At 46.3% G+C, this 23,038-nt stretch overlaps 1 protein-coding gene across 1 annotated transcript in view; it reads left to right on the plus strand.

Annotated features, from left to right (window-relative positions):
• Positions 1-23,038, plus strand: part of LOC306873987 (neuronal acetylcholine receptor subunit alpha-7-like) — a 75,915-nt gene that overhangs the window by 14,075 nt on the left and 38,802 nt on the right. Inside the window, exon 3 of the mRNA XM_079423627.1 lies at positions 19,156-19,200. Coding sequence (XP_079279753.1) covers positions 19,156-19,200 — 45 coding nt within the window. The remainder of the gene's footprint in view (positions 1-19,155; positions 19,201-23,038) is intronic.

Genomic DNA, 23,038 nt, shown 5'->3' on the forward strand with positions numbered 1-23,038 from the left:
CTGGGTGGCGTTACGGTGCAGACAGCGGTGTCCCTGCAGCAGCGATTCCCCTGGACACTTCACCTGAAAGAGCAAATTTCTAAAACACTGGGCGGTTCGTGTCTTTTTAAAGATGCCGTTCCGTCCGTGTTCTCTTGGTTGCGGTCGCTTCCTGTCCTCGGATGACGGTCACGAGCGTTGTCTTCAGTGTCTGGGCATCCAGCACGCTGAAGATGCGTTTGTGGATGAGTCATGCGCCTGTTGTGGGCGTATGAACATGGCAACGCTGCGTTCTCGCCTTTCCTTTCTGAAAGGATTGGCACCCTCTGCCGCCACCCGTCCCGGTCTCTCTGGCTCGAGCAGAGGACCGCCGGCTGGCGCTCTGGGAGATCTGAGGGTGACGGTAAGAGCTTCTCCGCCGGGCACGTCCCCGCGGACCTCTTACTCCTCCCGCAGCGCTTGTTCCGTCCGGTTCCCGAGTGATTTCGCTGGTTCGCCTCACGGGGCCGCCAGCATTTCATTCGGTGCGCCGCCCGAGGATCAGATGTCGATCGCGGCATCGGGGGATGGGCTTTCGTCCTCTGAGGATGAACGATCGGCGGGGCTGCCCCCCTCGGGTGTTGTCGCCACTGCCGATCCGGACCCAGAGCTGACGGCCATGCTTGCCCGGGCAGCCGTGAGTATCGGGCTGGAGGTCAACAGACCGCCCAGTCCCGAGCCCTCGCGGCTGGATGATTGGTTCATCGGCGCAAAACGCGACCAGCGGCCGCACTTTGCCCCGGTGCCTTTCTTCCCGGAGGTGCATGAGGAGCTGACGAAGTCGTGGACGGCCCCTTTCTCAGCCAGAAGCCGCTCGTCTCCCTCCTCCGTCCTCACTACCCTCGATGGCGGGGCGGCCAGGGGGTACGTGGATATTCCCCAGGTGGAGAGAGCGGTTGCGGTGCACCTGTGCCCGCAAAACGCCGCTACCTGGAGGAATCGTCCGCGTCTCCCGTCCAAAGCCTGTAAGCTGACGGCCGCACTCGCCGCCAAGGCCTACAGCGCTGCGGGCCAGGCCGCCTCTGCCCTGCATGCCATGGCCATCCTGCAAGTTCACCAGGCCAAGGCACTAAAACAAATGCACGAGGGTAGTCCCGACCCGGGGTTGATGCAGGAGCTGCGCACGGCGACTGACTTCGCTCTCCGGGCGACGAAAGTCACGGCGCGGTCCCTCGGGAAGGCGATGTCCACGTTAGTGGTCCAAGAGCGCCATCTCTGGCTCAATCTGGCCGAGATGAAGGACGTCGACAAAGTACGCTTTCTCGACGCCTCCATCTCCCAGACGGGGCTATTTGGCGACACTGTCGAGGGTTTTGCCCAGCAATTCTCGGCAGTACAAAAGCAGACGGAGGCAATTCAGCACATCCTCCCTAAACGGCGGGATGCTCCAGCTGCCACCGCTGGCCCAAGGGCCAGGCCCCAGTCTGCTGGTCGCCGTGGGCGCCCTCCTGCGTCCTCCAGAGCTGCTCCGCCCCATGCTGAGTCGTCACCTAGGCCGGTGCGTCGAGCCTCTCGCAGGAGTGCGGCGCCCCCTGCGCCTCAGCCGGCCGCCAAGTCCTCCAGGAAGACGACAAAGCGGCCCTGACGCGCACAACCCGGAGATGGAGGAATTTGCTCTTTCCCGGGAGACGACGAGGCTAGCGTCGCTCCTTCCCCCGGAGGAGGGCCGGGTGGAGAATCCTGTGTTTCTTTTCTTTCTGTTCCGCCACTGGCTCAAGGGCCAGTGGTACCCACATTGTCAAAGAAAGAGCAATTTCCCTTCCCTCCGGGTTCCCAGGTCTGCGGGCTGACAGTGTGCGACGCAATGCCTCCTCACTCTCACCCGAGACCCATATTGCCAGTGGCCAAGAGAGTGCGGTCTGGGGACGCGATGCCTCCCCGCGCACCTCTAGCCAGTCCCCCCGGGGACTTAGGGAGTTTTGTGGGGATGAGTCAGAACGCACTGCCTTCTGTTCCATCCAACCTTACTCCCCCTCGCTGCACCACTGCGGGCACGTCGATTGGGCCTTTGGTGCCGCTTGCACGGTATCTGGGGGCGTGGCTTGCGCTACCCAGCCCGTCTCGCTGGCTCATTCGCACAGTTCGACTCGGCTATGCGATTCAGTTCGCCAGGCGGCCGCCCAGGTTCAGCGGCATCCTCGAGACTTCGGTGGCAGTCCGAGATGCACCTGTCCTGCGCGAGGAGATTGCTGTCCTTCTGGCAAAGGGTGCAATCGAGCCGGTCCCTCCAGCCGAGATGAGGCAGGGGTTTTACAGCCCCTACTTCATCGTGCCCAAGAAAGGCGGTGGCCTCCGGCCAATCCTGGACCTGCGAGTCTTGAATCGGGCCCTACACAAGCTCCCGTTCAAGACGTTGACGCAGATGAGTTCACTCCGTGGATTGGTTTGCAGCGATCGACCTGAAGGACGCTTACTTTCATGTCTCGATTCGCCCTCGACACAGGCCGTTCCTACGGTTTGCGTTCGAGGGGCGGGCATGGCAGTACAGGGTCCTCCCCTTCGGGCTCTCCCTGTCTCCCCGTGCCTTCACGAAGGTGGCGGAGGGCGCCCTTGCCCCGTTACGGGAAGTGGGCGTCAGGATCCTCAACTATCTCGACGATTGGCTCATCCTGGCCCAATCACGAGAACAGTTGGGTGGTCACAGGGACCTGGTGCTCCGGCACCTCAGCCAGTTGGGGCTTCGGGTCAACTGGGAAAAGAGCAAGCTCTCCCCTGTGCAGAGAATCTCTTTTCTCGGTGTGGAGTTAGACTCTGTGAGTATGACGGCACGTCTCTCGGACGAGCATGCCCAATCAGTGCTGAACTGCCTGAGTTCCTTCAGAGGCAGGACAGTGGTTCCGCTGAAACAGTTTCAGCAGCTCCTGGGGCATATGGCATCCGTAGCCGCAGTCACGCCGCTCGGGTTGCTTCATATGAGACCACTTCAGCACTGGTTACACTCACGGGTCCCGAGATGGGCATGGCGCCGCGGGACACGTCGTGTCACCATCACGCTATCGTGTCGCCGCTCTTTCAGCCCCTGGTCGGACCTTGCCTTCCTACGGGCCGGGGTTCCCTTAGGACAAGTGTCCCGGCATGTTGTTGTCACAACAGATGCCTCCAGCATGGGCTGGGGCGCTACATGCAACGGGCAGGCAGCCTCGGGGCTCTGGATGGGGCCTCGACTGCTTTGGCACATCAACTGCCTAGAGCTGTTGGCAGTGCATCTGGCCTTAAAGCAGTTCCGGCCACTGCTCCCAGGCCAACACGTGTTGGTCCGCACGGACAACACTGCGGCTGTTTCGTACATCAACCGGCAGGGAGGTCTACGATCACGCCGCATGTCACAGCTCGCCCGCCATCTCCTCCTCTGGAGTCAGTCACAGCTCAAATCGCTGCGCGCCGTCCACATTCCGGGGGAGCTCAATCGTGCAGCCGACGCGCTCTCACGACAGCTCACTTCCCCGGAGAATGGCGACTCCATCCCGAGACGATCCGGCTGATTTGGAGTCGATTCGGGGAAGCTCAGGTAGACCTGTTTGCTTCCCGCAAGTCCTCCCACTGCCAGCTGTATTTCCCCCTGGCCGAGGCCCCCCCCGGCACGGACGCACTGGCACACAGCTGGCCTCGGGCTCTGCGCAAGTATGCGTTTCCCCCAGTGAGCCTGATCGCACAGACACTGTGCAAGGTCAGGGAGGACGAGGAGCAGGTCTTGTTGGTTGCGCCATATTGGCCCACCCGGACCTGATTTCCGGAACTCACCCTCCTCGCGACAGACCCTCCCTGGCACATCCCTCTGAGGAAGGACCTTCTTTCTCAGGGGCTCGGCACCATACGGCACCCGCGTCCGGCTCTGTGGAACCGCCATGTGCGGCTCCTGGATGGGACGCGGCAGACTTGAGTGGCCTGCCACAGGCTGAAGTGGAGTCTGTTCGCGGACTGGTGTTCTTCTCGGCGGGAGGACCCCCGAAGATGCACGATTGGAGTGGTGCTTTCTTCCTGCAAGAGAGGTTGGAGCGCGGGCTGTCGCCCTCCACCTTGAAAGTGTACGTGGCTGCTATTGCGGCCCATCACGATGCAGTGGACGGCCGGTCCCTGGGGAAGCACGATCTCATCGTGAGGTTCCTGAGGGGTGCCAGAAGGTTAAATCCTCCTAGGCCACCCCTGATGCCCTCCTGGGATCTCTCTATTGTCCTGGCTGGACTTCAGAGAGGTCCCTTTGAGCCGCTGGACTCAGTCGAGCTGAAATTCCTGTCGGCCAAGACAGCGCTCCTGACCGCGCTCACTTCCATCAAGAGGGTCGGGGACCTTCAAGCATTTTCGGTAAGCGAAGAGTGCCTTGTGTTTGGGCCGGCCTACTCTCACGTTGTCCTGAGACCCCGGCCTGGATACGTGCCTAAGGTTCCCACCACGCCTTTCCGCGATCAGGTGGTGAACCTGCAAGCACTGCCCTCGGAGGAGGCAGACCCAGCCTTGGCGTTGCTGTGTCCCGTAAGAGCGCTGCGCATATACGTGGACCGCACCCGGAGCTTCAGAAGCTCTGAGCAGCTCTTTGTCTGCCACGGACGTCAGCAGAAAGGGAAGGCTGTCTCCAAGCAGAGGTTGGCCCACTGGATAGTGGATGCCATCGCCTTGACGTACCAATCCCAAGGCGAGCCGTGCCCCCTCGGGGTGAGGGCTCACTCCACACGGAGTGTTGCCTCCTCCTATGCGCTGGCGCACGGCGCCTCTTTGGCAGACATCTGTAGAGCTGCGGGCTGGGCGACACCGAACACCTTCGCGAGATTTTACAGTCTCCGCGTTGAGCCAGTCTCTTCCCGTGTGTTGGGTAACAGGTAAGTGGCGGGAAGAGCTGGCCGGTGTCACGCTTGCTGCGCCATTCCCCCTTACCCGGGGATACGAGCGCCTATTCTCTCCTCCAGTTAGTTCCCCGGACGGCGAACCCTGGCGGAGTTCCTCCAGCACCCCCGGCAGTCAGGCTGGGCGGAGCAGTCTGACGCCAGGCCCAGTACCGGTGTTAGCTTGCCCGGGTCTCCGGTCAGCCCCTGTACTCGGCTAGGTGCCCGTGTGGCCTGATTCCCTTCGGGTGATCCCACATGTGTATTCATCCACGGTACGGTTTCCCTCACGGTAAACCCGTGTCTTCCCTTTGACAGAGCTCTGTCAGACCCTGCTGGCAGCCTTCCTCCCTTCTCCTAGGTAGGATCTGCCCCAGGGTCCAGGCGTATGTAGCACTGCCCCAGGCTTGGGCCAGTCCATACCAGTGTCTCCACACGTTACCTCCCTTCGGGCAGGGTGTGGCCTCCGTAGCGCCCTTCTCTGGAAGGCTCGCTTCCCCGTCGTTACTGCCGGGCTGTAACAACAAACAGGAAAGACTTGAAGCAGTCTTTCATAGAAGGTCGAAATCCCTTCCGATTTCTGGGGAAAGGAACAGCGGCTTGGCTATCTCCAGCAGCAATGTACTCAGTGGTCCCTGCGGGCACCAAGGTTAGCGAATTTGCGCTGGGGCGACGGGAAGGTTGCGACCTTCGCATCGCATTTGTCTGTCACGCGCTAGCTTGTCAACATCTGCATGCCACAAGGTCGTGACGGGGTTCAGATTGTGGCGCTTTCCATAGACCCCTAATGTCGTCACGACATAACTCGTAGTGACCGACAGATAGGGAACGTCTCGGTTACGTACGTAACCCTCGTTCCCTGATGGAGGGAACGGAGACGTTATGTCCCCATGCCACAATCTTGAACCATCGCTGGTTGCCAGGGACACGTTCTCGGCTCCTCAGCGGAAAACCTGATGAGTGGATGCACCTGTCGCCCTTTTATACCCGTATGCACGGGGAGTGGCTCAGGTATGCAAAATCCACTAGCCAAATTTCATTGGCGTTTTCTCTTATCAGAGGCAGTCGGGGCTCTCAAGTAAATCCCCCCTAATGTCGTCACGACATAACGTCTCCGTTCCCTCCATCAGGGAACGAGGGTTACGTACGTAACCGAGACGTTTTTTTTCTAACCTCAGAGAACAAAAGAGCTTTAACGGAGGAAATAATTATAAAAATTAAAAACATTTTAGTAGTGTTCTTACTGAATTTTGAATTCAGCAAAAAGTCATGTAATGCATATTCATGACAAATCACTATATATAGCTATTTTTATGTTTTAATACTTAACAATAATTATTTTGAAATAATTTAATAAATTAATATGGTAATTTATTCTTACCTTTGGGGATTTAGGACAAACTGGAGGTTATCCTAATTTAAATCTAAAGAAGTATTTTTAGCAATACAACATTCTTTTTTTCCCCCTTTTTTTTCTTAGAACATAAGAAAAAAGCAGTTTAAAAGATAGTTTTTTTCTCAAGATAGTTGTGTGAATCCAACTCCAGTTGAAAAGTTTATTTTCTCTAGAAAGTCTTTTTGAAGACACTGTGACACATTTTCCTTTTTCATTTTATCTTACCCTTTATATATGCCAGACGAATACATATGTTGATGTTTAATCGCAGCAGGACTCCCTGAGCATGAAAAGATCCACATGAAACATTAACAATTACATAAATCACTTTTTAGCTGTTGCACTTGACAGTGCATGCATCTCAATCACATTAATATCTATAGGCAATAAATAAGACAGACAAAATATGCAGAAAACAATAGACTGATACAAAAAGGATTATTAAGTAATTAATAAATTTTGTCTTCAGAACAGTTTTAGTTCAGTCTTTAACCATCATGCTGCATCTTCAACTTTTACAGTAGCCTTGCATGATGCCCCCTTTGGATTTGATGGGGCCCAAACATCCATATGATATGGTTAATCCATCTGCAGGCTTCTTGGCATGTTAGACCTAAACTATTTGCAGTTTGATATTGCAACATCAATAAAAACACATACTCTGCACTTTAGATTTTAGCCTAAAGAATGATGTTTAGGTCTGCTGATTTGTGAGGCCATGGAAGGCATTTATCCAGTGGCGCCTCCAGAAATTTTTCATTGGGGTGGCCATATGGGGCCACTTAAAATCTTGGGGTGGCACACCAAAACTATAAACCCTAAAAATGTATTGGTGATTTAAAAAAAAAAATCTCATTGTTTTTGCCTTTTTGATGTCTATTCATGCCATTTTATTTTTTAGGAAAAAAAATATGAATAAAATATATATATTTTTTAATTTTCCATTTTTTTCTAATGCTCTAAACAATGTAATGACATGAAAAAAAGCTTTTTTGGGGGGTCTCAGGAGGATATAGCGGGCACATGACAGAATCGGGCAATGAAGTCAGCACAAGCTTTTGACGCGTGCCATTTTGAGAACACTACAGAAAGAGCACGTTGTTTTCGCCTGTGTGGATACTTCAAAAGACGTTTGCTCTGCCTGTGTGGTTTACCTGTAACAAGAACGCGCGTTTCATAGGAAATCACACGTCGAAGACGCGCGTTTTGATACACAAAACCGTGCGTTTCCGACGCGCGTTCGCCATAATCCCAAAGCGCGCGCTAAGAACGCGCGTTTTCATGCCTGCCTGACTGTGCATTAGGGATGAAATGCATAACTGATGCTACTAAAATTTATACTGGCCAGTGGGGTGGCCAGTGTGGTGGCCAGGAGTCGGCCAGGGGTGGCCATGGCCACCCCTGGCCACCCCCTGGTGGCGCCATTGCATTTATCACCATCCTTGCATTTACACGAGTCTTGAATTTCATTAAACAGCATGCAGTTTAGTTTTATCATCCTGGAATATGGGTACATCATGAGTGCAATGTGCTTGAATGACAGATTATCCTGTGAAATGGCTGATGACCATTAAATGTATATGCGGAGCAGTTATCAGATTTAAAGGCCAAAGTGTGTCATTTCTCTGAACCTACTAGATGTTGTACAGAACCAGTCAAACACGACTTTTCTTGAATTTGAATATTTTACCCACTTCCTTAATGCAAACAATACAAACAAGTATGCATGCCTGACTGTCCCATTTCCTCTGTCCCAAAGGCCCCGTCGCCCGGCTACAATCTATCTCCATTCACCCATTGCACCGTGTGAATTATGAAATATCTGTTTATCCTGTGTGTTAAATCATGGCTGCCGTGGCGTGGTTCTTGCGCGGCCCCAGATGGTGAGAGGCCCATAGGCTATGACTGGAATGCTGTGAAACTGTGAACGCATGAGTTGTTCTCAGTCAGCTGAGGGGGGGTGGGAGTGGGGGGGGGGGGGGGGGGGGGGGCAGCTGCCACACCATTCTACATCACCGCAGTGCTGGGAGGGATGTGAGTGTGAGGATAGGTGGACTGTGAGAAACAAAATCTGAAAAATACTTGCCATTGAAAAGGCCTCTTGATTGTGCAGTGTGTCTATTACATTACAACATAGAGTAGAGTTTATGTGGAAGGAAACTTTCCTGTATCAGAAGTGGCTTAAATGGCTTGCAGTTTTTGGGGACAATACAGAAGTTTGGAATTAACGTTGGTTGATGGGGGAATTGAAGCTTTATTGTTAATGATCTAGAACTGAAAACATAAGGAAGGTTCAAATCTAGGCAGGGTTGACCCTGCCATTCTTCCAGCTTTGTGGCTACTGGACCCGACAACAGATTTTTAGGTTGTTTTGTTGACCACAGAAAAAAAAATTGACTGGGAAAAATTGTGTTTATGGTGAGACACAAACAAAGTATGGTGTCAGGGGGTCAGCTAATAAACATTTAAATATGCATTGTTTCATCACTTAAACATTATACATGCACCAGAAATAGGAAACAAGACAGTGGCTGTTTACTCTACGTTAACCAGTGGGAACCAGTAACCAGAAGTTCATTTACATATAATAATATTCTCACCACAAAAAGGATGATTTTAGGCAAATGTACAGCTCAAATAATAAACAGCTTTTTTACTGAATAATTAATGTGAGTACTTCAACAAAAAAATGAGGTTCACATTTTTGCTTTTAAACCTCCTAGCACTGGCCCAGTTTATATATGTTGTAAGAGCAGTACTGTAACCACTGTTATTAGCTACTAAAAAAAGTTGAGTTATTTTTGATAATAATGCTTAACTTGGAACATTTTTTTAAACGAGGTCTTGTGGAGGTCAAACACCATGTATTACACGTGACCCTTTGTATATGTGTTTACATGTCCTCATAATGGTTCAGCAGACAAAAAGTGAATTCTGGGAATGCAAACAGCAGTTTGTGAGGGAAAGTTCATTTCAGGGCAGGAATCTCTCACCGTCTGCCCACAGAACCAGTAACCCCTCTGTGACCTCCATCCTTCTGTCCTCCAGCCTCCGTACTGTACAGAACTATCTCACTCACTGCCTGCCATCCCCAAACCACAAGACAGCCAATACCACACTCTCACTGTCTCTCATCTCTCTTTTTTCAAGGAAAGACTAATAATACATAGTACCAGTGTTGTAGTTGAGACCAGCCCATTCGTGTTGAGACGAAGACCAGAAGAGGGTCAGGTCTGAGATGAGATCGAGACCCAAAATGGGTTTATTTTTAAACAGGGTTACTTCTGATAAAACTGAAATGAAACATTTGCACGCACTTTCTCTTTGTCTCGTTGTCACATACGGACAGATTAACAAATAACATTAAATAATAAAGACTTAGTTGTCAGTTTATTCCTCACACAACAAGCCAAATTCCCACTGTGTGGAAATACTGTCATAAATATTAAACTTCTAATGAGCCCTATAAACAATGTAGCAGTATGCAGCAAATACAACCTTCATACAACCTCCCAAGTCCTGACCATATGTGGTTTCAAGTCATGCACAAAAGAAAATAATCGGTCACTGATTAATATTGGATGTCAATCAAATCAAGTAATAATCATCATAATGAAAATCAGTAGAGCTGGGTTTTGATGCAGATTTTAACAATTCACAAACTCTCAATTTTTATATATTTACAAATTTAAAATAAATATTTTTTTTCTTTGGAAGAAATACATTTCTCCCAAATAATGCTGTAAACTTGGTATCCCTCTCACTTGGTACATTAAGACAATGTTGAAGAGCACAAACGATTAATTTAGACTATTACATGAAAGCTGATACATTCCAGTAAGTTGTACGGTTCCTTTCAGTATACCTTTTGATGTTCAATCATGTTTATTATCAATATTTTTGACCCAGCTCTATTAATTAGTTGACTTTTTTTCTTTTTCTTTTTTAACTAGACTGGCCTCAGGAATAAGTCAAATTCCAAACTTGTTAAGAATCTAAATCAATCTTGGACTTCAGTCTGTTCTTGAGCACTAGTGCATAGCTCTATATGAATGGAGTGGAGTGTCCATAATTTCCCATCTTCAAAGCATTGTGTAATCACCCAACTCTGGGTTTTCTGTTTTTCCACTGCAAGCTCGTTTCCTGCTCACTGGTAAAAGAAAACCCCTTATACTGTAAGTTTAATCTCCAGTATATCACAAATTTTCAATTTTTTGTTTGAAACAATGTTTGATTGTTTGCTTTTTGCACTACGCGTCTGAAAAGAAGATGCATTACCCACATTTGGATTTTAGTCCAAATATTAAAAGAATATCCATGTTTTTCTCAACTCGTCTCATTAAATTCCTGAACAAATCTCAAATCTCTACAAAACCCATTGCGTTCACCCATAATTTTACAAAAAACATTTTGAGTATTTTTACAATAATATTTCACAGATTGCATCTTTTTATCATTATGATATGTATTAATGTGTGCGGCCACATTTACCCATTTACATTTACATTTATTATTGCAAAATCCAATCATTTGAATAGGAATCCACACAATCTGCAGCCACACATTATGAGCAGTCCATTCTGACATTAACATCGTGTTTAACACATGGACAATTCTTGCTGACTTCTAACTGTATTATGGACTGCTAACATGTTAAGGTCATGATGGGTACAATCCTGGAACCAGTGAGCACACTCAAAAAATGTCTAAAATGCTCCTCGAACGCTCCAGGCAAAAATCATGCACGCTTTGCTCACATACTCTGCATAGAGAGTGAGAAAGAGGGAGGGAGAGACGGAGGGTGTAGATAGATAGGGCCTAGAATAGTAGCTCCGATTCTCCATAGTTCCGCTCCATTGTTCACTTCCTGCTCGTATCGAGTGCATATTGCCAGTCACATCCTCTTTTTATCAAATCAAGTGACACTCATTATTATATTCTCCATTTAAAAAGCCTCCATACTTATGTGGATAATCTTCTGTCATCTGCAATGCGTATTCATTTCACAGCTTTTCCATATGAAAGATTCAATTTATCGGTTCACAGAGCGAAAACGCTCACGCGTCCCCTTATCTCAATCCGATCACAATAGTCAGTCACTGCTCATTAACGCAGGCAGGTTTTCATGTGTCTCATTTCTTTTAAGTATTGTAGAAGTGTTCATTCACAAATTTGTGTTGGACAGTCTCACTGTACAAAAGCAGATGCAACTTTCTGGTTATTCTACAACTATTTACAAAATCAGCTCTAAATAAGCAGCTTATGAACTCATTTTAGGTATGTTGGATTTTTTACAAAATGTTTCCAGTATTCAATGGAATTAATAAATTATGTGGTTCCCTTTTTTCTTGCTGGTTTACTTTCCTTTTTTTTTTTTTTTTTGTTTAGTTTTTTGCGAGTTTGTATGCTGAGTGTTATTTGTGCATGCCTGGTTAATTCAGACTCTGATTGGTTTGGGGATCAGACTCTGATTGGTTTATTGCACGTTACGGCCAAAAAAACACCCATTACTCAATAAGAGAATAGGGAAAACCCGTTAAGACCAGGCACCCGGGCTCGCCGACCATTTTCCCACCGTTAAACTAGCAAAAGTGGACTTGGACACGCCCTGAGTACACTTGCACCGTGCACTTTAGACCATACACTTAGATCGTTAAAATAGGGCCCTTAGTATTTTAATATTTCTTTTGGACTGCATTTTATTGCTCTGTTTTACAGAAGTATAATTATTTGAAGCTCGTATACACAGCTGCCTGAGGCTGTGTTCATTGTTTCAGTGGGTTTCAGTTAGACGTTGCAGTGGAACTGCGATTTATGAATGCTTCCATATGTATGCAGGAAAAGGTGTTTGGAAAAGCTTAGCCATGAAGGTCTAATTCATATTTGCAGTAATATACTTTATGCTGTCCCATGTGCTTCCACAGAAATTAAGCACAACACTCATGTTTACAATGTACTTGGTGGCTGCAATGAACTTTTTCAGACGTTTAAATAGCGAATCCGCCATGGCGCGAGCGCAACTCGCTCTTAATGGGAATGGGAGATGAGACTCTGATTGGTTTATTGCACGTTACGGCAAAGAAACACCCATTACTCAATAAAAGAATAGGGACAACCCGTTTAGACCAGGTGCCCGGGCTCGCCAACCGTTTTCCTGTCGTTAAACTAGCAAAAGTGGACTCGGACACGCCCTGAGTGCACTTGCACCATGCACTTTAGACCATGCGTTTAGATCATTAAAATAGGGCCCTTAGTATTTTAATATTTCTTTTGGACAGCATTTTATTACTCTGTTTTACAGAAGTATAATTATTTGAAGCTCATATATACAGCTGCCTGAGGCTGTGTTCATGTTTCAGTGGGTTTCAGTTATACATTGCAGTGGAACTGCGATTTATGAATACTTCCATATGTATGCAGGAAAAGGTGTTTGGAAAATCTTAACCATGAAGGTCTAACTCATAAATGCATTAATATACTTTATGCTGTCCCATGTGCTTCCACAGAAATTAAGCACAACACTCATGTTTACAATGTACTTGGTGGCTGCAATGAACTTTTTTAAGCTTCAAATTCACTTATCACTGGATTTGAAGGTTTAAGAGATTGATAGAATCAGTTCTTTTGAAAGATATTCAGGATAAGGCACTTAATAGTAAGTACACTAAATTTCCACAGCAGAATTTCTTTCCACTTTATGTCTGTGAAATAATCAGTACTTATTACTTTTGGATAGACAGAAAATCTGATCGAAGTCTACACACATTCCCGAGGACATGTTCGAAGAACTTTCCCACACTATTCTAATAGTGTAGGACATAAAACTGATTTTTGTAAAACATTTATAAAGAGGAATTACTTTAATTCAACAGTTCACCAGAGGGACTCTCATAATCATGCATAACTGTGTCTTCACACAAAACAGGTCTGAGAACCATACTCGGCCCGGCCAGAATGGTGCTGCCAGAAGTAGACTGACCTAGTCCCGGCACACTCTCGCCAGAGCTCCCAGAAGCAGAGAGATCGCATATTGAGATGCCCAGGAATGTGAACTGCTGTCAGCGAGAGGAGTTTGTCCTGGAACCACCCAAGGATCTGGTGCGCCAGCCTATAAAGGGGGCATGAACGCAGACCTCCTTGGTGGATGATGTAAAAGACCACCGCTGTGTTGTCGGTGCGCACCAACACATGGGCGATCTCTTAGGTCTGCGAGGAAGTGTTTCAGTGCTCGAAACTCGGCCAACATCTCCAAACAATTGATGTGCCACGTGAGATGGCGACCACTCCACAGACCGACCACTCTACCCAACCGGTGAGGGACGCGTCCGTCGCTAGCGTTACGTGGCGACAAGGAGCTCCCGGCACCGGGCCCCTCAGGGAAAACCCGCTGGTCTTGAGCCACCACTGTAGGGGTCTCATGTACAGCAGGCCAAGAGGTATCACGTTGGACGCAGCTGCCATCAGACCCAGCAGTCTCTGAAACTGCTTTACAGCGAGTGACTGACCTTCTCTCACTCTCGCAACTGCAGTGAGGATTGACTCGATCCGAGCAGGTGACATACGTGCCTGCATTGTGGTCGAATCCCTCACCACGCCCAGATAAGTGGTCCTCTGAGCCAGAGAAAGCACACTTTTCTTGGCGTTCAGTCTTAACCCCAGCACTTCCATGTGAGCGAGAACGACATCTCGATGTTGAACCGCCATCTGCTCTGATTGAGCGAGAATCAACCAATCATCGATGTAGTTAAGTATGCGGACGCCTGGCAGCCGCAACGGAGCTAACGCAGCATCCACACACTTTGTAAAAGTGCGGGGTGAGAGTGCTAGGCCGAAAGGAAGAACCAGATATTGGTAAGCTTCGCCCCCAAAAGCAAACCTCAGGAACTTCCTGTGAGTGGGAAGGATGGAGATATGGAAGCATGTGTCTTTTAGATCGATTGTGACAAACCAGTCCTCGGACCTCATCTGAGACACGACCTGTCTGAGAGTAAGCATCTTGAACTTCAGTCGCATGACTGAGCGTTTCAATCGACGCAGATCTAAAATCGTATGCAACCATCCATCCCTCTTCGGAACTATGAAGTACCGGCTGTAGAACTCGGACTCTCTTTCGTGAGGAGGGACCACCTCGGTGGCCTCGTTCCTCAAGTGAGTATCTATTTCTCGTTCCATTACCAGAGCCTGCTCGGGGCCCACCAGAGTGGGATTCACCCCGTTGAATTGAGGCAAGGAGAACAGAACTGGATTCTGTAGCCTCTCTCTACAGTATGCAGGACCCACCGAGACACATTTGGCAGTAGTTTCCATGCTGCCAAATAGTCTACTAAGGGAACCAGTCTCTAATAGTCTACTAAGGGAACCAGTCTCTCGAGACTGGCCTCTGGTGTAATAAGAGCAGCTAGTCACAGAGACCACCAAAGGAGTGTCGAGCATCTCAGCTCCGCTAAGGTTTCTCTGTTTAATTATGTATTTTATTATTGTAAGGTATCCTTGAGTGTCTTGAAAGGCGCCCACAAAAAAAAATTATTATTATTATTATTATTTAGAAGTCTATTATTTAGAAGTCACACATCTCAGATATGTGCTCGCTGGAGATCGCTGCACCCTGGAACACTGTACGTGGCAGGGTTAGCAGCCCGATCTCCTGAGGGCACTGAGGAGGAACGGGCACCATGCACTGCGGTGAACGCCACTCTTCCCCAGAGGGGGCTACCCTCATAAGCCCTGGGCCATGGGCGTCAGGGCTTTTTGGCCGAGGACTTCTAAATAATAATAATTATTATTATTTTGTGTGGGCGCCTTTCAAGACACTCAAGGATACCTTACAATAATAAAATACATAATTAAACAGAGGAAAAAAAACAACAACACAATAAACAATAATATGAAAAACCAATACCAAAAAACATAACTAAAATCACTCAGGATAGGCTAATCTAAAAAAATGAGTTTTCGTGACGTATTGTATTGTCAAGTATGGTGACCCATACTCGAAATTGGTGCTCTGCGTTTAACCCATCCAAATGCACACACACAGCAGTGAGTAGTGAACAAATGCACACACACACACACACACACACCGTGAACACACACCCGGAGCAGTGGGCAGCCATTTATGCTGCGGCGCCCGGGGAGCAGTTGGGGGTTCGGTGCCTTGCTCAAGGGCACCTCAGTCGTGGTATTGAGGGTGGAGAGAGCGCTGGACATTCACTCCCCCCACCTACAATCCCTGCCGGCCGGGGGCCTTTCGATTACGAGCCCAATTCTCTAACCATTAGGCCATGACTTCCCCACTTAAGACGTAATTTAAAAATTGAAAGACAAAGACTATTACGTATATCTTGAGGTAAAGTATTCCAAATCGTCTGAGCAATACAACTAAAGGCTGTACTTCCCATTTTAGTCAAACGTACAGATGGTACAACAAGAGTCACAGAAGCAGAAGACCTGAGGTATCGGGTAGGTACATACACATGAAGAAGTTCACTCAGATATGAAGGTGCTAGATTACGAAGAGTCTTATTAGTAAAAATTTAAATCTTAAATTAAATTCGATATCTGTTTGGAAGCTAATGAAGGTGCCTTAAAACTGGAGTAATATGCTCATTCAATGGTGTTGGTATAATGATCCGAGTTGCTGAATTCTGAACCATCTGAAGTTTATGAATAAGTTTCTGTGAAACACAACTGAGCAGAGAATTACAGTAGTCAATTTGAGATGTAACTAATGCATGCATGAGGACAGCAGTACCATTCACAGAAAGATGGTACGACCCACAGGTCCGTCTTAAGCTTTGAAGGCCCCGTCCCAGAGCACTCTGTTTTTGCGCCTTCCTATACGAGGAGCTGGTACGCGGCTGGGGCTGTTCCCGTCCAGCCGCCGCCTGAGCTGAAGAGGGACGAGGCAGGAACCGCTGAAACGCCGCCGCTTGTTTACGGGCCTCCTGGTGCCTGTTGACGACGGTATCGGCAGCGTTGCCGAACAGGCCAGAAGGGGCAAGCGGGGCGTCCAGGAGGAATACCCTGTCCTTCTCTTTGATGTCGGACAGGGTCAACCACAGATGCCTCTCCGCTGCCACCAGGGCTACCATAGACCACCCAATAGCACGGGCGGTCTCCTTGGTGGCGCAGAGAGCCAAATCAGCGGTTTGCCTGAGCTCCGTGACGTCATCGGAGCTCATCGCCTCGTGCTCATCCAGCTCTTTAAGCAGGTCAGCCTGGTATGCCTGCAACACCGACATAGTGTGCAGGCACGCGCCAACCTGACCCGCTGCCACAAACCCCTTGTCCACCAGCGCTGACGATGTACGCAGTGGCTTGGAGGGCAAGGACGGAGCCTTTAGAGACGACGCAGCGTCGGGGGACAGATAGCTCGCGATCGTCTGTTCCACCCGAGGCATCGGTCTATAAGCGCAATCGTCCATTCCCCCCCACATTACCATAGTAATCTGAGGTGGGGATGAAGATGTGGGCCGAAAAAGGTCTTGCCCATGATCTCGACACCTCGGTGTGGAGATCGGGGAAGAACGGCAGGCTCCGTGTTGGAGGTGATCGCTTCGCTCGCAGAAAGCATTCATCCAGTCTGCTTGCCTGCAGCTCAGCTTGCTCCTCGGCCGGCCAGTCGATTTTTAACTTGGCCACAGCAGGAGTCATCACCTCCAACAGCTCCTCATTCCGGGGCGACTGAGAGGGCGGAGGATGAAATGCGAAGCGCCGAGCCCGCACCCCGGGGTAAGGGATCGCCGAGCGGGCTTCCGATCCCGGGGAGTGGCCGCCGAATCTGATGGGTGGGGAAGGAGATAGGGACTCGCCCAACTCCATTCCCTCCAACAGATCCAATTGCGATCCCCACGAGTGCCGACGCCGATGCCGCCCCGCCTCGGCGGTAGCGGCACCACGGGGAACGCTAGTGAAGGCTCCCCTCTCATCGAAGAGAGCCTTCCGGGAACATAGCACGTGTATTGGCAAACATTCACAATGCGGATAGCCTCCCTCAAGAGCCGACTGTGCATGCTCCGTTCCCAAGCATGACGCGCACAAGCTGTACTGCGAGCTGCTCTCGCTTATCTCGTAGATATCTTTTAGACATACCTCTTAGCTCATATGCAAAATATATCAGGGAGCTTATAATTGTGAAGACAAACAACACTAAATGAGACTTGCAACAGAAAATATCAGACAGATACACACAGAGCGCTTTGTCAAAAATATGTGTTTTTCTGTCAAATTATTCATAGACTCCCTATACCTCTTTGTCAGCTCTGTCAACCACATTGACTTATTTTAACATTTTGCAAGGCATTCAATTGGTGTATTTTATGCTGGAAAGTCCTAGGAACCATTCTGCAGTTGCTAAAAGAGACATCATTGCACATTACACAGGATGCTCAGTGAAAGAGGAACTGGAGACAGAGCACATGGACGGGTTTCTCTTAAGCATGAGTAATCATATGAAAAATTTAAACTGAGATTCAAGATCAGCAAAAATTAAAACTTTTTTTGTCAGCTGTAAACTGACCTCTATAATAGTTCCTTTTCAGCAGATATTTTACTTCAGAAAGCTTTGTTGAATACTGGCTTCATTCATTACAATGTTTAATTAATTGTTTTCTATTTAAATATATTTTAAATGTAATTTAATCATGTGATGGGAAAGCTGAATTTTCAGCAGCCATTACTCCAGTCTTCAGTGTCACATGATCATTCAGAAATTATTCTAATATGCTGGTTTTGAGCTCAAGAAACATTTCTTATTATTACCATACCAATGTTGAAAACAGTTGTGCTGCTTCATTTATTATTTTTTTTTATAAATACTGTAGAGTGTTAAAAAAAACTGTGTATTTTTAATGTATTTTTTGTAAAAATGTAAAAGGCTATTCTGTCGCTTTTGATCAGTTTAATGCATTCTTGCTGAGTAAAAGTTACCTTTTGAATGGTAGTGTATACCACATAATATACTGACATATTAAACATCAATGCCAAACCATGGTGTAGTGATGATACCAGAAGTTAAGATAATGGTACTTTGATATTTACTGTGGTACTGAATGATTAACATTCTTATGCCATGATTTTACATGATACTACATATTTACAAACTATGATATTACTAGCATGGTAACACATATAAGACCAGAGTATTTTGTGTGTGTGTGTTAAATACTTCCTGAACTTCCTAAAACAGTTCTCTTTTTAAAAATGTTATTTATTCTAGAACAGTATCTTGTATGTAGTATGATGGTGTGTTTAAAATGTGTTGACACTTTATTTGGACCTCTCTGAAGCTGACGCTTTGTTCTTATCGGTCAGTTACTTATTGAAGTATAGCTGAAGCAAGAATATCTAATGGTAAATTGATGACACTGTGGATCATCCCTGGTCCAAACTGAATGAAATGTGAGGAAATGAGAGCCGACACTTCTCTGAATGAAACAAACGTCTTTGATCATTCAAAGCTCAATGTTCCATAACTCACATAAACACACAAACACACACACACACACACACACACACACACACACACACACACACACACACACACACATAATCTGACAGATCAATGCATGTTGAAGTCAAGCTTTAAAGCCCAAGAGGTTTACTATGAGATCTGTATTATAATGGTGATTTCACTTTGTGAAACTGCTTTAAGGTTAGATTGCTCCTATTCATTGGGTGTCATAGATGGTCTCTTTTGGCCTTATCTCAAATACTCCAAAAGGCAAAGTCTGCGGATGTGTGTGTGAGAAGATAGAGATAGAGAACAAATGGTACACAGAGGGCAAAAAAGAATAAAAGTCTTTGTTCATAGAAAGGGTTGGGATTATAGAAGCAGAAAGGAGATTTGTTCAATTTGAAGTAATCCTTCATTTATGTCCTCATTTGATATTTAATCTCTTTTTCTCTTCTCTTTCTCTGCCCCAGGATGAAAAAAATCAGGTATTAATAACCAATGCCTGGCTACAGCTGGTGAGTTTTTACTTAGTTTCCTTTTGTACTCTTTGTGCATGTGTGTGTAATAATGTCAGGCTGCTTTAAGGCAACCAAGTTCACTTGACAGCCATTTTGGTAACATTTCTAGGCATCTACTTACTATTTACTAAGAGCCACAGCTCCTCTGTACTTGGAAAAGACCAAAATGTGTTTTAACTGTTTGTCACAATTACATTTCAATATCATCTAAAATTTATTAAAAACATCAATAAAATCCAACATCGAAAAAAACATTCAAATAAAATAAAACGCACACACTGAAATATACCTCTACCTGCTTTTTTCAAAAATCCAAAACACACAATTCACTGCAGTTTCAGCTGAAATCAATGCTAGTGATAGTAAAACAGCAACAACATTCTCACACAAGTTATTATCAAAGGGGTTTATTGATTAATAAAGTTTAGTTTCCACATAGTTCCTTGCACAGTAAAGCCCAGATTTTGACCACGATTTGGCCATCTCAGACAAATTTTGAAAATCCTAAAAGATTCCTATAATCCTAGGCTAAAATCTGTAGTCTTTAATCGCTGGTTTGACATGTTCACCGACAGCCGATTAATGGCCATTGCAATCAAATTTGACCTCAGATGAAAATCTGGCAATGTCAGAAGGTTTGCCGCATAGTCTTGCAGTGTGACGTCTCCTACGACACACGTCAAAACTGTCTTTTGTTTTTTCAAGACAAGCCATGGTCAGAATTAATGCTAGAGATTTTTTATAACCGCCATAAACTCCGGTGCTCCCATCCTCCACTCATTCACATGATATGTTGCCTTTGCTATGATAAACACTGGTTGTGCTGCTGCTTTTATGTGGGGGTGTGTTGCTTACATTATTCTTCCTAAATATGCCGGTATTGCCGCCATTCATATACTTTTCGTCATAGACAACATTTCAGCCCCACATGAAATGCAGCTCACGGTCACTGAGCGTGTTTGATAATGTAAAACTTTTCTTGTGTGCACCCGTTTTTATCGCGTCTTGACTGTCATACAGTCTGACATTAATGACATCTGAGATCCCACAGTGTGACATGATCATCATGTTCGTACAGTCTGACAAGCAACAATCGCAAAGGACTATTAAAAATTGTACAGTGTGCGTCCACTTAAGCCTTCAAAACCATGCACTTTATATTTATACTTATAAACTTAAATTTTGACATTTATACATCATATGTACCATATGAATGACTTTTCTGATGTAGCAAACTTGCTCAGTATAGCTCACCTGGTACAGCATTCACTTGCAATGTGGAGCGTTTGGGTACAAGTCACAATTAAATAGCTCAAAGACTTGTAAAAGCCAGCTAAAATGACGATTTTATGTGCTTAAATGTGCTTTTATCTCACGTTTGGTTTTGTTAACACTATCGATTAGATTTAGAGTAGGATTTGGTACATTATTTTCAAAGTAAACCTTTTAGGGTAACACTTTATAATAACGTTCAGTTGTAAGTTATTTTTAAGTGATTAGTTAATGATGAACTAATCATTTACAAAACATTCATAAGTGATTAATAAGTGATATGCTAACAATTTGTGTATGTTTTGTTAATTAATTTACAAGTCATTTACAAGTAATTAGCTAATGATGAACTAATCATTTACAAAACATGATTATGCGTTCATAGATTATTAATAAGTGATATGTTCATATTTTTACCTATGTTTTGTAGATTAAATTATAAATAATTTACAAGTGATTAGATGATGATGAACTAATCATTTACAAAACATGACTATACATTCACAAATGATTAAGTAATATGCTAACGATTTACAAATCTGTCATAAGTTATCTTTAAAAAATAGCATCATGAAATAATCAAACAGATTCTTAATGGTTAATAGTTACTAGTTAATATATTATTACTTACTTATAAATCGTTGAAATGTCAACATTGTACTATTATCTCAATTAATATTATAAATCATTTACAAAGCTTTCTGCATTCCCTAATCTAAAGTGTAAACTACTCATCACTTGTGAATGTGTTACACATCATTTGTAGATCTTTCTTACCTGTTACAAATGATCTGTAGGTATATACAAGGCATTTATAACACTTTCTGCGTCCCCTAATCTAAAGTGTAAACTACTCATCAGTTGTAAATGTTTTACAAACTTTATGGTTTCCAGTTTCTGGAAGGTTTGTAAAACATACTTGGGAGTATGAGCTCCCACGGTCGGGGATGACGCAAGTCCGGTAATTCTGCAAAGAGCAGCATACTTGATAACATCAGTCAGCTCGCTTCAGCTAATGCAATTTTCCTCACTGTATTTACAATAGGATGAAATATGATATCAAACACCACTGCCTCTTTTAATTTTAATTGAAACATAATAGCCGCGGAAATGTAGTTCAGGGAATGTACATTACAATTAAACGAAATATTATATATTAATAGAATAATAGAATAAAGACCAAAGATTACCTGTTAGATTTACCCAAAGCAAATTATATCTCATGTTTAACCACTACAGAAACATCAGAGCCAGCGACAAATGTCAGAAGGACTAGCTGAGGTTATGCTCCTCTCAGTGGGATACATAAGCACTGAGTTTTAAACAACTACATTCTTGCCTGAAATACTTTTAAAACTACATTTCATGACACAATAACAGTAATATTAAAAAAAAAATTATGCAAATATGGTGGTTGAAATACAGTGCTGCGTGAACTCAACCAATCAGCATGCTCAGCGCCCAAGTCCCGCCCCTGAAAGTTCCGGACCTCTGAAAAAGTACTACCTCGCGAGCAGGGACTTTCTGAGGGGCAAATTTGTACCCGGAACTTTATATAGATCCTGGTTCCTGCGGTGGAAACACACAGAGTACCGGCCCAAAGTCCCTAGTTCCTGGGGAAAGTTCCTGTGGTGGAAACAGGGCTATTGTCTTCTTTGTGTGTTTCATTCACCGTAGCGGTGACAGAAAACTGGACCTAGAATAGAGTACACGGTACGATTTTCCACTTTTTGTTTTTTCGTTTTTGTGAAAGTTTTTGTTGTTTTTTGTTATGGAGCATGCCGTGAGATTAACCGCCCTGGCTCGGAGGAGCCAGGATATCAAGGATTTTGGGAGGGACTGTTCAAGATCGGATCCGGAACGCGACTCGACCCATAGCCCAGCCCACCACCACTGCGTGGAGCAAGAGCCAGAAACCGCCTCGACCGACAAGCCATCACCAAGTGGAGCAACAGTGCTGAGGATCGCCCCAGAGGTAGAGCCCAACACCTCAGACCAGATGCGAGAGCCGGCTACAGACCTCACCACGGGGGAGAGCGTTATGGACAGTGAGAGCGTGGATGGAAGCTCCGCCCACTGCACCATGGCTGAGGATGAGCCGAACTCAGTGGATTGTTATTTGGATATATGTGCAGACATGCCCCCTCTTCCCCCGCCTTTGTCTCAACTCTCTGCCTGCCCTGAATTATCTGTCTGCCCTGAACTGTTTGCTTGTCCTGAAACGACCATGGAGGTCATTCCCCTGTCTGCCACACTCCTAGTGTTGGGAGTTGCAATGTGGTGTGTGTGGGCAGCACACACCATCCCTGAACCCTCTACCTGTTTGGATTTCCCACTCAGCCTCCCTCTCCCACCTCCTTTATATCAGTCCTAACAATCGCCACCGCTGTCTCCTGGCAGTTCCTCTGCTCACCCTCAGCCCATCATCTGTTCGGTGGGATCGCCACAGGTCTGCCAGTCTCCATCGGTGTCGTGGCTGGAGGGTCCCTTGTCTCTGCCTCCAGCCTCTGAGTCCCGGAATCCGTCTTGGCCCTTCGACCCAGCGGCTCCACCTTGGAACCTA

Source organism: Barbus barbus, assembly GCF_936440315.1.
Source record: "Barbus barbus genome assembly, chromosome: 8".
Lineage (NCBI taxonomy): Eukaryota > Metazoa > Chordata > Actinopteri > Cypriniformes > Cyprinidae > Barbus > Barbus barbus.